The 14,843-nt window shown below is 41.4% G+C and overlaps 1 protein-coding gene across 1 annotated transcript in view; it reads left to right on the top strand.

Moving 5' to 3' along the window:
• Positions 1 to 6,305: 6,305 nt before the first annotated feature.
• LOC139764380 (uncharacterized) overlaps positions 6,306 to 14,843 on the top strand; it is a 77,317-nt gene continuing 68,779 nt past the window's right edge. The window contains exon 1 of the mRNA XM_071690943.1: positions 6,306 to 6,897. Within this exon, the coding sequence (XP_071547044.1) occupies positions 6,660 to 6,897 (238 nt within the window). The 5' untranslated portion in view covers positions 6,306 to 6,659. The remainder of the gene's footprint in view (positions 6,898 to 14,843) is intronic.

Below are 14,843 nucleotides of genomic sequence, written 5' to 3'. Positions count from 1 at the left end.
ATATATATATATATATATATATATATATATATATATATATATATATATATATATATATATATATATATATATATTGTTTTATTAATTTTGCTTTGTCGCTGTCTCCCGCGTTAGCGAGGTAGCGCAAGGAAACAGACGAAAGAATGGCCCAACCCACCCACATACACATGTATATACATACACGTCCACACACAGCACATATACATACCTATACATCTCAATGTATACATATATATACACACAGATATATACATATATACCCATGTACATAATTCATACTGTCTGCCTTAATTCATTCCCATCGCCACCCCGCCACACATGGAATAACAACCCCCTATCCCCTCATGTGTGCGAGGAGCGCTAGGAAAGACAACAAAGGCCCCATTCGTTCACAATCAGTCTCTAGCTGTCATGTAATAATGCAGCGAAACCACAGCTCCCTTTCCACATCCAGGCCCTACACAACTTTCCATGGTTTACCCCAGATGCTTCACATGCCTCGGTTCAATCCATTGACAGCACGTCCACCCCGGTATACCACATCGTTCCAATTCACTCTATTCCTTGCACGCCTTTCACCCTCCTGCATGCTCAGGCCCCGATCACTCAAATTTTTTTTCACTCCATCTTTCCACTTCCAATTTGGTCTCCCACTTCTCGTTCCCTCCACCTCCGACACATATATCATCTTGGTCAATCTTTCCTCACTCATTCTCTCCATGTGACCAAACCATTTCAAAACACCCTCTTCTGCTCTCTCAACCACACCCTTTTTATTACCACACATCTCTCTTTCCCTAGTATTACTAACTCGATCAAACCACCTCACACCACACATTGTCCTCAAACATCTCATTTCCAGCACATCCACCCTCCTGCGCACAACTTTATCCAGAGCCCACGCCTCGCAACCATACAACATTGTTGGAACCACTATTCCTTCAAACATACCCATTTTTGCTTTCCGAGATAATGTTCTCGACTTCCAGACATTCTTCAAGGCTCCCAGAATTTTCGCCCCCTCCCCCACCCTATGGTTCACTTCCGCTTCCATGGTTCCATCCGCTGCCAAATCCACTCCCAGATATCTAAAACACTTCACTTCCTCCAGTTTTTCTCCATTCAAACTTACCTCCCAATTTACTTGACCCTCAATCCTACTGTACCTAATAACCTTACTCTTATTCATATTTACTCTCAACTTTCTTCTTTCACACACTTTACCAAACTCAGTCACTAGCTTCTGCAGTTTCTCACATGAATCAGCCACCAGCGCTGTATCATCATTCATTTACTTATAATGCTTTGTCGCTGTCTCCCGCGTTAGCGAGGTAGCACAAGGAAACAGACGAAAGAATGGCCCAACCCACCGACATACACATGCATATACATACACGTCGACACACGCATATATACATACATATACATCTCAATGTATACATATATATACACACAGAGACATATACATATATATATGCACGTACAAAATTCATACTGTCTGCCCTTATTCTCGTCGGCACCCCGCCACACATGAAATGATAACCCCCTCCCCCCGAATGTGCGAGAGGTAGCGCTAGGAAAAGACGACAAAGGTTACATTCGTTCACACTCAGTCTCTAGCTGTCATGTATAATGCATCGAAACAACAGCACCCTTTCCACATCCAGGCCCCACAAAACTTTCCATGGTTTACCCCAGACGCTTCACATGCCCTGGTTCAATCCATTAACAGCGCTCTATTCCTTGCACACCTTTCACCCTCCTGCATGTTCAGGCCACGATCACTCAAAATTTTTTTCACTCCATCTTTCCACCTCCAATTTGGTCTCCCACTTCTCCTCGTTCCCTCCACATCTGACACATATATCCTCTTGGTCAATCTTCCCTCACTCATTCTCTCCATGTGACCAAACCATTTCAATACACCCTCTTCTGCTCTCTCAACCACACTCTTTTTATTACCACATATCTCTCTTACCCTTTCATTACTTACTCGATCAAACCACCTCACACCACATATTGCCCTCAAACATCTAATTTCCAGCACATCCACCCTCCTCCGCACAAGTCTATCCATACCAATCAAATGTTTACCAAATGGCGTTCTAGCTTCGTCTCTTCGATGTATATCAACTAACTTATATTTCTCTTTTGTGTCTCCCCTGATGATGTGATTATTACACGAAAGTGCACTTGGGAACTTATCGTGTTTCATTTTCCCCGTGGACTCATAGGAAACAGCTTTGCCACCCCCTGCCTCAGCGAAACCGCGCCAGGAAACAGACGAAGAAAAGCCACATCTGCTTACATCTATGCACGGGCTAGCTGTCATATGTAATTCATCAAAACCACAGCTCCCTATCCACATCCAGGCCCCACAGACCTTTCTATGGTTTACCCGGACGTTTCACATGCGAGGTAGCGTTTAGAACAAAGGACTGAGCCTTAGAGGAATTATCCTCACTTGGCCCCTTTCTCTGTTCCTTGTTTTGGAAAAATTAAAATGGGAGGGGAGGATTTCCAAACCTCCGCTCCCTTCCCTTTTAATCGACTTGTATGACATGCAGGAAATACGTGGGAAGTATTCTTTCTCCCCTATCCCCATGGATAATATATATATATATATATATATATATATATATATATATATATATATATATATATATATATATATATATAATCATTGTATTGATTGGAGTAATGCCTTCTCAGTTATCAACTCTAACTCCAGTACCATGAGAATTATTGAATCTTCTATTATCAAATACACAAAGAATTATAACATTAATATTAGTAAAGGTCTATACAAATTGGATAGTTTTATTGTTGATAAAATTTGTAAATAATTCCCCTTCTTGTCCACGCTCGTTGTCTGTCTTGGACAATCACGTGTTTACCAAATGGCGACCTAGCTACGTCTCTTCGTTGTATATCGGCTGACTTATATTTCTTGTATCTCCCATGGTGATGTGATTATTACACGAAAGTGCACTTGGGAACTTTTCATGTTTCATTTTCCCCGTGGACTCATAGGAATATCTTGATCACGCGCAAAATTGTGATCCTTTCCAACATTTATATATATATATACATATATATATATATATATATATATATATATATATATATATATATATATATATATATATATATATATATATATATATTGCTTTGTCGCTGTCTCCCGCGTTAGCAAGGTAGCGATACTTCGAGGGGGATGAGCACTCCCCGCGTGACTTCTTCTTCTGTTTCCCCTTTTAGAAAGTTAAAATACAAAGAGGGAAGGGTTTCCAGCCCCCCGCTCCCGTCCCCTTTAGTCGCCTTCTACGACACGTGAGGAATGCGTGGGAAGTATTCTTTCTCCCCTATCCCCAGGGATAATATATATATATATATATATATATATATATATATATATATATATATATATATATATATATATATATATATATATATATATATATATATTATCCCTGGGGATAGGGGAGAAAGAATACTTCCCACGTATTCCCTGCGTGTCGTAGAAGGCGACTAAAAGGGAAGGGAGCGGGGGGCTGGAAATCCTCCCCTCTCGTTTTTTTTTAATTTTCCAAAAGAAGGAACAGAGAAGGGGGCCAGGTGAGGATATTCCCTCAAAGGCCCAGTCCTCTGTTTTTAACGCTACCTTGCTATCGCGGGAAATGGCTAATAGTATGAAAAAAAAAGAAAAAAAAAAAAAATATATATATATATATATATATATATATATATATATATATATATATATATATATATATATATATATATATTTAGGAAGATAGGAAAGTGACTGGTCTCTAGTGAATGTTGGTATGCGGCAGGGATGCGTGATGTCTCCATGGTTGTTTAATTTGTTTATGGATGGGGTTGTTATGTAAGTGAACGCAAGACTTCTGGAGAGGGGCAAGTATGCAATCTGTTGTGGATGAGAGGGCTCGGGAAGTGAGTCAGTTGTTTGCTGATGATACAGCGCTGGTAGCTGATTCAGTTCAGAAACTACAGAAGCTGGTGACTGACTTTGGTAAAGTGTGTGAAAGAAACTGGCTGAGAGTAAATGTGAATAAGAGCAAGGTTATTAAGTTCAGTGGGGTTGAGGGACAAGTCAGTTGAAAGGTAAATTTAAATGGAGAAAAATTGGAGGAAGTGGAGTGTTTTAAATATCTGAGAGTGGATTTGGCAGCAGATGGAACCATGGAAGCGGATGTGAGTCACAGGGTGGGGGAGGGGGCGAAGGTTCTGGGAGCGTTGAAGAATGTGTGGAAGGCAAGAACGTAATCTCGAAGAGCTAAAATGGGAATGTTTGAAGGAATAGTGGTTCCAACGATGTTATATGGTTGTGTGGCATGGGCTATAAATAGGGTTGTGCGGAGAAGGGTGGACGTGTTGGAAATTAGATGTTTGAGTACAGTATGTGGTGTTGAGGTAGTTTGATCAAGTAAGTAATAAAAGGGTAAGAGAGAGATGTGTGGTAATAAAAAGAGTGTGGTTGAGAGAGCAGAAGAGGGTGTATTGAAATGGTTTGGCCACATGAAGAGAATGAGTGAGGAAAGATTGACAAAGGGGATATATGTGTCAGAGATGGAGGGAACGAGAAGTGGGAGATTAAATTTGAGGTGGAAGGATGGAGTGAAAGATTTTGAGCGATTGGGGCCTGAACATGCAGGAGGGTGAAAGGCGGGCAAGGAATAGAATGAATTGGAACAATGTGGTATACCGGGGTGGACGTGCTGTCAATGGATTGAACCGAGGCATGTGAAGCGTCTGGGGTAAACCATGGAAAGTTTTGTGGGGACTGGATGTGGAAAGGGAGCTGTGGTTTCGGTGCAGTATACATGACAGCTAGAGAGTGTGAACGAATGTGGCCTTTGTTGCCTTTTCCTACCGCTACCTCGCACGCGCGCGGGGTGAAGGGAGATGCCATTTTATGTGGCGGGGTGGCGAGAGAGTGGATGAAGGCAGTAAGTATGAATATGTACGTGTATATATATGTATATGTCTATGTACGTATATGCATGTATACGTAGAAATGTTTAGGTATGTATATGTGCGTGTGTGGACGTGTATGTATATACATGTTTATGTGGGTGGGTTGGGCCATTCTTTAGAGCTTTCCTTGCGTTACCTCGCTACCGCGGGAGACAATGACAGTGTGTGTGTGTATATATATATATATATATATATATATATATATATATATATATATATATATATATATATGTATATATATATACACACTTGTTCGCTGTTTCCGGCGTTGGCCAGAAACACGACATGGTCTCTTTCGCTCACATCCGCTCTCTTGCTGTCATCTATAATGCAAATTGTGCTTGTGTCGTATTTGTAAATGCGAATGCATATGTGCCTGTATGTATGTATGTGTTTACATGTATGTATATTTAACACGGCTTGGCTGAGCCATCAAAACCTGTCATACTTCAGAACGTAAACGTTTCTTTTGTGTTTATTCAAATTCATGAATATTTCAAGGCAAATAATCACATATATATATATATACAGAGAGAGAGAGAGAGAGAGAGAGAGAGAGAGAGAGAGAGAGAGAGAGAGAGAGAGTACTCTAAAGTAAGTAAACATCATGGATACATCCTAAGACACTGGAAATTGTTCGAAAACAAGTTTGTTTACGCTTCGAAGCAAGGTACAAGACGCCAGGAAAATCAATAGATGTCTAAATACAGATCAACAGATGTCTACAAACAAATCGACTGACGCCTGAAAAACAAATCGGTATTGCTGTTGAAGAATATTTGGACAGTTAATGTGAAAGAAAGGCCTCTCGCTGTAAGAGCCCGTGGAACACTCTCCTGGAAGACAGATCTCAACAAGAGTACTTCGGAATCCCTACTACAAAAATAAAAATCTGGCAACACAGTCTCTTCTTTCCAAAGTCAGCTCGGAGACGCGATCCACTTTTCCCTTAAACTGCCAAACCCGGAGGGCGGCGTATTTTTCTCCACTAAGTTGCCTGAAGTATACTCAACCTTAAAGAGTTATTCTAATCGATGTAGTAAATAGTAGCACGTGGAAATATAACCATAAGACTATCAATTTATAAGCAAAATACAAGTTTTGAACAAAGATGCAAATAAACAATTTCCCCAAATGTCATTCAATGCTGTTGCCCCTCCTTCTACCCCAAAGATGCCGATTGGCTGGAAATCTCGCACTTCCATTGGCTAGAAGGTGGGGCCCCGCCCACGGGATGGGAGCCATAGCCCCGAGCGGTAACCTGCCGACTTATCTCTGCTCCATTATTTGATACAGCGCTTCTGGTAACACACGCTCAAAATCAACTTGCTGTGGTGTAACGCCGATACCGTAATTCCTCTTAAAACTTCGTATCAAGGTGGATTAAGGCGGACTTTCAGATTTGTGGCGGTCATTTGTCGACAGTTTAGAGTGTGACGCCAAGCTGGTAACAGGTTGTCCTTCTCAGCGGTCGCCGCCGACACCCCGCTGTGTGAAGTGTGTTCTCGTTGAAGAACCTCCTTTGTTCTCTTTGTTCTCACCCGCCTCCTCACCAGAGAGCCCTGGCTATCATACCAGACTAGTAAGAATCGACTTCCTATCGTCATTACCGAACATCCCTCGAGGGGCGCCATCCACTCTAAAAGGACGACAAAATGGACTCCCTTACCGGCGGTTTAAGTGACGGGTTATACGACCTCGTACCCAGCACTCACCATACCACCCACGCTGACACCACCCACGCCCACGGCCACGCCCGCGATGGGGACGGCACGTCCACGCTGACGGGCGGGGGCGGCGCCACCCATGCCCACGCACAGCACACCGCGGCGTCCTCAGCCGCCCGCCTCACCGTCCTCTCTGCTTCACGCCCACATGACCCCACATCCAGAGGTAATCGATCACGCCCACATGGGTCTCTGTTTCTAATCTGATTTCGATGTATCAGTTTAAAGTTATATGATTTACTTGACATTTCACGTGACCTTGCATCATTCATACCCCGGCAAGACCTTGGGCACAGAAGTAACCTAGCTTCTTCACTTCGCACGACACTGACCCCAGCCGCTGTATATATATATATATATATATATATATATATATATATATATATATATATATATATATATATATATATATATAGGAAAGGATCACAATTTTGCGCGAATATATATATATATATATATATATATATATATATATATATATATATATATATATATATATATATATATATATATATGTGTATATATATATACACACACACACACACACTTGTATATCTAGACAGGAGATCTCAAACACTGCCATAAATGTGACTGCTAATTAAACGCGTATCAGTTTCTTACTGATGTGTTCAACTTAAATGATTCTCCTACACCGCTCAGGTAGCTGACGTATAAGCTGGTCAAAGTTCTACCCATCTTATGAACTTTGACTAGTTTATAGGTAAATTAATTGATGAGTATAAAAAACATCTGTAAGAAACTGATACCTGCTGAATTAGCAGTCATTTAATATATATATATATATATATATATATATATATATATATATATATATATATATATATATATATATATATAGTGTACGACGTAGAAACATTTGTAAAAATATTAGTTTATATGATGAATTATGGGTTTACTGTTGTCATAAGTGTCAGGTCGTGTAGCCAGTCACTTTATTCCTATTTAAACCTGTGCTGAACTGCCCTCTTGATGAAGCACTGTGGATGGCGACCAAACCCGTGGAATAATTTCCTTACAGTGTCCGGTATGAGAGTCAGCCGGGGACGATGTTGGCTGCATTAACTCGGACCATCAGTCCATATAACCATGTTCCAACCCTTTGAAAATCTCTGTTCTTTTCCTGATCCTGAGCGTTCCTTCTCTTAGATCATTCAGGTCCGACTGCTGTCTCTAGCCTCACGCACGACCCGGTCCAGGAACCTTACATCTTCCTCTGTGGCTCCAAACCAATATCATTAAGTAACCTCACCTCCGTCTACAGTGTGACAGTTTAATGTGTGTAGGTTTAGGAGTTCTGACCTTGCTTATGTTCTGACTGTTGTGACCGCTAAATACTCATCGCCAGGATAACGTGAACCCAACCCACTTGAAAATCGCTTCGAGCCCCATCAGTTAGCACGTTCTGTTCAGTCAAACTCCACAGGACAATCATGGTATTTATTCACATACTCTGCAATTCCACGAATGACAACTGATCCCGAAATCTGCTTACATTTGCCATCTACCTCAACAATATACCCGTGACCAGCATATATAACGTACATATGTCAACCGTATCCACAACCTCCCCACGCCCGCCACCTAACCCATGGGCCCACTAATGAAGGAAGTGTCAGCAGACACAAGCCTTTCTAGGTCCGACTTTCAACATTCCTCTTCCATCACCAACCACAATTTAGGAGGTCATGGAGAGTAAGGCTCCTCACCCAGTCATTACCGAGTTGTTGATAACGTAGCCGCCGAAATGTCTTGGGCCCGCTGGAAGACAGGCGTTCCTATACTCGGGTCGCTGCTGAAGCGGTCGGTAGGTATGTGTGAACGTGAATGGAAGGAGTAAATGATAATATTCTCTCGGAAGTTCGGGCGGACTTGTGCCGTCTAATTTCATTTGCCGTCCGCACCGATACCTACCGATCAGTGACACTCGCCGCCGCTACCGCCCAGTGACATGTCGCCGCCCGGTTAATGCCACCGGCCGCAACCAAACGATGCCGCTATGTACATTGTGATCTGAAATATACCTGCAATTATTACTGACTCCTGCCAACACTACAACTGTACACAATAGATTCAGATCTACAATCAATACGTCACTATACAACACAAGATTCTGTCACCACAATATATTGCTTCTATAATGTGGGTAAATTCCATAATATTCATTAGGTGTTGCGCTCACGCAAGCTACGGTTCACAAGCAGGATATCTGACTGGCTATGTCCTTCCTGTGACATCCATGAAAGGAGGTGACTAACGATGTTACAACAACGGAGAGTTTGAACCACCAGTAACAATACCAGGTCACCAGTGGTTAGCATTTATGCGTCAAGCAGAATGTCTGTGATGAGTGTTATATGGTCGACAGTGCACATCTCTATTTAGGGTCGCAAGTCGTGGTGTTACCAGGTATTGCGTATACCATATGTCCGTTATTTAGGTCGGCTCCTGCCTCTTAAGTTACTCAATTTGCTGTGGTCAGCCAATCATGTGGAGATGTATATGTTGGTGGTAAACCATGGCTGATCATTAGGAAGGAGCAAAAATGGGACGAGCAGATGCATGCTGCAGTGTCATAATGAAGCGCCTCACCACTTGACACACTCGGCACAAACTTTGGTTTAATATTTTTCATGGAAGTCTTACATGTGCTTTCTTGGCTCCTAAAGCTTGCTTTATTATTTTACGATATTCACATTATTATTCTATTTGTAATTTAGTATTTGTTGAGTTATCGTAGCTTTCATATATTGGATACTACTTATTCATGGTAGTAAATACGAAATCTATAATAATAATAATAATAATAATAATAATAATAATAATAATAATGATAATAATAAGTAATAACGATAATTAACAAGAAGAATGATAATAATATCATTAATCATAAAAATAAGGAAAACTAGAATAAAAATAACAATTGAACTAATAATTACCTGTCGGGAGATGTGGCTACAGTTCACAAATCTCATCTTTTATAAAAAATAAATACAGTTGTCACAGCACATGATGAAAGATGTCACAGCACATTATGAAAGATGTCACAGCACATTATGAAAGATGTCACAGCACATTATGAAAGATGTCACAGCGCATGATGAAAGATGTCACAGCGCATGGTGAAAGATGTCACAGCACACGATGAAAGATGTCACAGCACATGTTGAAAGATGTCACAGCACAAGATAAAAGATGTCACAGCACATGATTGAAAGATGTTACAGCACATGATGAAAGATGTCACAGCGCATGATTGAAAGATGTCACAGCACATGATTGAAAGATGTTACAGCACATGATGAAAGATGTCACAGCGCATGATTGAAAGATGTCACAGCACATGATTGAAAGATGTTACAGCACATGATGAAAGATGTCACAGCACATGTTGAAAGATGTCACAGCAAAGGATAAAAGATGTCACAGCACATGATTGAAAGATGTTACAGCACATGATTGAAAGATGTCACAGCACATGATTGAAAGATGTCACAGCACAAGATAAAAGATGTCACAGCACATGATTGAAAGATGTCACAGCACAAGATAAAAGATGTCACAGCACATGATTGAAAGATGTCACAGCATATGATGAAAGATGTCACAGCATATGATGAAAGTGAATAAAAAAGTTGTCATAAGGTCAACAGAAGTTTAATGGCCATAGTATAATGTGGTTTCGGTGCATTATACATGACAGCTAGAGACTGAGTGTTAACGAATGTGGCCTTCGTTGTCTTTTCTCAACGCTACCTCGCACACATGCAGGGGGAGGGGGTTGTTATTTCATGTGTGGCGGGGTGGCGACGGGAATGAATAAGGGCAGACAGTATGAATTATGAACATGTGTATATATATATGTCTGAGTGTGTATATATATGTATACGTTGAGATGTATAGGTATCTATGTGTGCGCGTGTGGACGTGTATGTATATACATGTGTATGTGGGTGGGTTGGGCCATTCTTTCGTCTGTTTCCTTGCGCTACCTCGCTAACGCGGGAGACAGCGACAAATTATAATAAAAAAAATGATAAAATAAGTATTGTTCCCGGTAATAGTCGTCCTTGGTCACACATAGTGTTGTCACTACCAGGTTTATTGTGTACCATGTTGTCAGTACCTGGTTTAAAGTGTACCATGTTGTCAGTACCTGGGTTATAGTGTACCATGTTGTCAGTACCTGGGTTATAGTGTACCATGTTGTCAGTACCTGGGTTATAGTGTACATCTTGGTGTACCATGTTGTCAGTACCTGGTTTAAAGTACCATGTTGTCAGTACCTGGGTTATAGTGTACCATGTTGTCAGTACCTGGGTTATAGTGTACCATGTTGTCAGTACCTGGGTTATAGTGTACATCTTGGTGTACCATGTTGTCAGTACCTGGTTTAAAGTGTACCATGTTGTCAGTACCTGGGTTATAGTGTACCATGCTGTCAGTACCTGGGTTATAGTGTACCATGTTGTCAGTACCTGGGTTATAGTGTACCATGTTGTCAGTACCTGGGTTATAGTGTACATCTTGGTGTACCATGTTGTCAGTACCTGGTTTAAAGTGTACCATGTTGTCAGTACCTGGGTTATAGTGTACCATGTTGTCAGCACCTGGGTTATAGTGTACTATGTTGTCAGTACCTGGGTTATAGTTTACCATGTTGTCAGTACCTGGGTTATAGTGTACATCTTGGTATGAAACCTATCTATATATGAAGTAAAGAGTGATAATGCACATTTTTCACACTGTATGAAGGTGGTTAACATAACACTGTAGGCTACATGTACATGGCTGTCATAGAACTGTAGATTAAATGTAGCTGGTTAATACAGCATTGTAAACTACATGTTGATTAATAGAACACTGAAGATATGTAACTGGTTAACATAGTATTGTAGACTATATGTAGCTGCGTTATATAACACTTTAGAATACATGCAGCTGGTTACCATAGCACTGTAGAATACATGTGGCTGGCTGACATAGCACTGTAGAATACGTGTCTGGATAACATAGCACTATAGAATACATGTGTCTGAATAATACAGCAATGAAGAGTACATGTAGCTGGTTAACACAGCACTGTTGAATACATGTAACTTTTTAATATATCATAGCACTGGTGAATACATGTAGCTGGTTAATGTAACACTGGTGAATATATGTAACTGGTTAATATGCATTGTAGAATACATGTAGCTTGTTAAAATAGCAATGCAGAATACATGTAGTTCGTGAGCTTAGCACTGTAGAATACATGTAGGTGGTTAACAAAGACTGTTAAATACATGTAGCTGATTAACATAGTAGTGTAGAACACAAATAACTGGTTAACATAACACTGCAGAATATATGTAAGTTAACATAACACTGTATAATAGATGTAACTGGTTAAAATAGCACTGTAGAATACATGCAGCTGATTAACACAGCACAACAGAATACATGTAGCTGGTTAACATAGCACAGTAGAATACATCTAGTCGGTTAACACAGCACATTATAATACATTGAGCTGGTTAGCATAGCAGTGTGGAATACAAGTAGCTGGTTAACATAGAAATGTAAAATACATGTAGCTGGTTAACATAGCACTGTGGAATACATGTAGCGGGTTAACATAGCAATGTAGAATACATGTGGCCGGTAAAAAGAGTGCTAGATAATACTGGTTAACAAAGAGATTATTGCCCAAGTGGATCATCCTCATACCGTCTCCAAAACTTTTTTCGTTTTCCTCTCTCTCTCTCTCTCTCTCTCTCTCTCTCTCTCTCTCTCTCTCTCTCTCTCTCTCTCTCTCAGGCAATTTATCTAGACATCTTCCTTTTAATCTCTCCTTTCGCGCGCGCGCGCGCACACACACACACACACACACACACACACACACACACACACACACACACACACACGTACCCCAGTATATATATATATATATATATATATATATCTATAAAATTCGTCATACACGCACGAGAACATACCTAAACGGACGTGCGCGCGTGCGCTCATACATACACATACTGTAACATAATCAAGCGCATGTGCGCACACTCTCCTGTACAGAGAGAGGGTGGTCCTGTGCCCAGCCTGCGGGTGAGGGGAAATATTCACGGTACATTACCTGAGCCCGCATTATCCATTCATCGCCCGACGGGACGCCCTGCTCGGGAAAATATGAATGCCAGTGTGAAGAGAGAGAGAGAGAGAGAGAGAGAGAGAGAGAGAGAGAGAGAGAGAGAGAGAACCATAATTATTTTTCCATATATATCAAGGCAGTTTAGCATGAAGTGATGATATGATGATGATAATGTAGTGTAAGGGATGTGACAGACCCGAGGGTGGAGGCAGGCGGGAACGCACCACACCAACTGGAAGATGATGGTGTGGTTGTGTTGTTGACAGCCACGGTTCACTCTGGTGTTACACGTCGTTACTCTCAGGCGAGAGTCACACATCATTCCCGAGGTGGTTTGTATACCCGCGACACATGACACAGAGGCCAGACACTGGCCAACTGACATACAGGTCAGGCCTGCACAGGTTAGTTGATGCTCGTGTCAGACATTAACTCAAGTCATAATGAAGTGAGACTGACCAGCTGTTAAGAAAACTAATAATTATAATCAAGTGACACAAAAGTGTCATAATCGCCACATGACAAACTCGACAGTCTGTTTGGATGAAGTTCTAGGTTTGAGTCAAAAGGGACAGGAGAGAAAGGCTATATGCCAACCAACCCCAAACTATATAGTCATGTTCACAATGGGCCGGGGAGTGGGGCAACCCAATGGCGACAAAAGCGTGAGGAGAATGGGGTGAGGGCAGGGCAGGGCTGGGGTGAGGGCAGGGCAGGGCTGGGGTGAGGGCAGGTCTTGTGTTTAGACCCACCTCACAGCGCTGTTCGGTGGCACTGAACTAAAAAACTTATATCAACTGAAAACAAGTTAACATTAACCACATCTAAAACACATCTAATGAAAAAAAATCAAGAAGATAATGACTGTATTAAAATTATTTTTCAATTGTAGCTGTAAGATATAGCATATAAACAGTTCTTTATATAGTATACAGGCAGCTGTGTACATAGCAAATGGAAAGTTCTTTATAAAGCATATGGACAGATGTCTGGTCATATGTCTTGGATTACCCCGTGTGAAGCATCTAATGGCTAAGACCTACCCCGTGTGAAGCATCTAATGGCCAAGACCTACCCCGTGTGAAGCATCTAATGGCCAAGACCTACCCCGTGTGAAGCATCTAATGGCCAAGACCTACCCCGTGTGAAGCAGTGACTGATGCTTAAGTTTCGGCTACACCAGAGTGGGCCTCGTATGCACATTTCGCTGTGTAGAAATCTGTACAAGAGTTGTTAACGCGCGATGAGAGGCAAACAAGTGCATTTACACACTAAGAAAATTTGACACAGGCGTCGCTATACTGAGGTGGTCACTAGTACAGGTGTCGCTATACAGAAGTGGTCATTAATACAGGTGTCATTGTACAGAGGTGGTCACTAATACAGGTGCTGTTATACAGATAGATCAACTAATATAAGTTTCGGTTAATTAGACGATCGCTATTACAGGTTTCGCTGTACAGAAGTGACCGCTGTATAGGTTTCGTTGTACATATGTGACTTCTGGTCCAGGTATGGGTGTGCAGGTGTGTCAGTTAGATTTGTGCTCTACCTGTGGCGTACGGCAAACACGGGTCTCTGCCGGTGGTGTACAGCAGACACGGGCTGGCACAGGCCTCTACCGGTGGTGTACGGCAGACACATGCTTATGGGTCACACACAAGTTATCAACCTGGAGCACAGTATAATATTACTCTGGTTTACACGTGTGGACAAGCGAAGTGCTTGTGAGAGCATTATTGTTATAACGTTGGTAAATTACTGCTTAGAAGGCGACGCTAGGACAAAATATTACAGTTAAATAGAGGACGGAAGACTGTTGGATCAAGGGAAATCCATGTCTTACAAACAGTATATTGTAGCGAAATTTTTAATAAGTTTGGTGGGAATCCCTTTACACAATCGCCAAGATCTGAGGGCAAATCGATCGAGTTATGCCTATGTGTGACACGGTACAG

The sequence above is a fragment of the Panulirus ornatus genome, chromosome 49 (genome assembly GCF_036320965.1).
Source record: "Panulirus ornatus isolate Po-2019 chromosome 49, ASM3632096v1, whole genome shotgun sequence".
Classification (NCBI taxonomy): Eukaryota; Metazoa; Arthropoda; class Malacostraca; order Decapoda; family Palinuridae; genus Panulirus; species Panulirus ornatus.
This window is presented reverse-complemented; position numbering and strand designations above follow the sequence as displayed.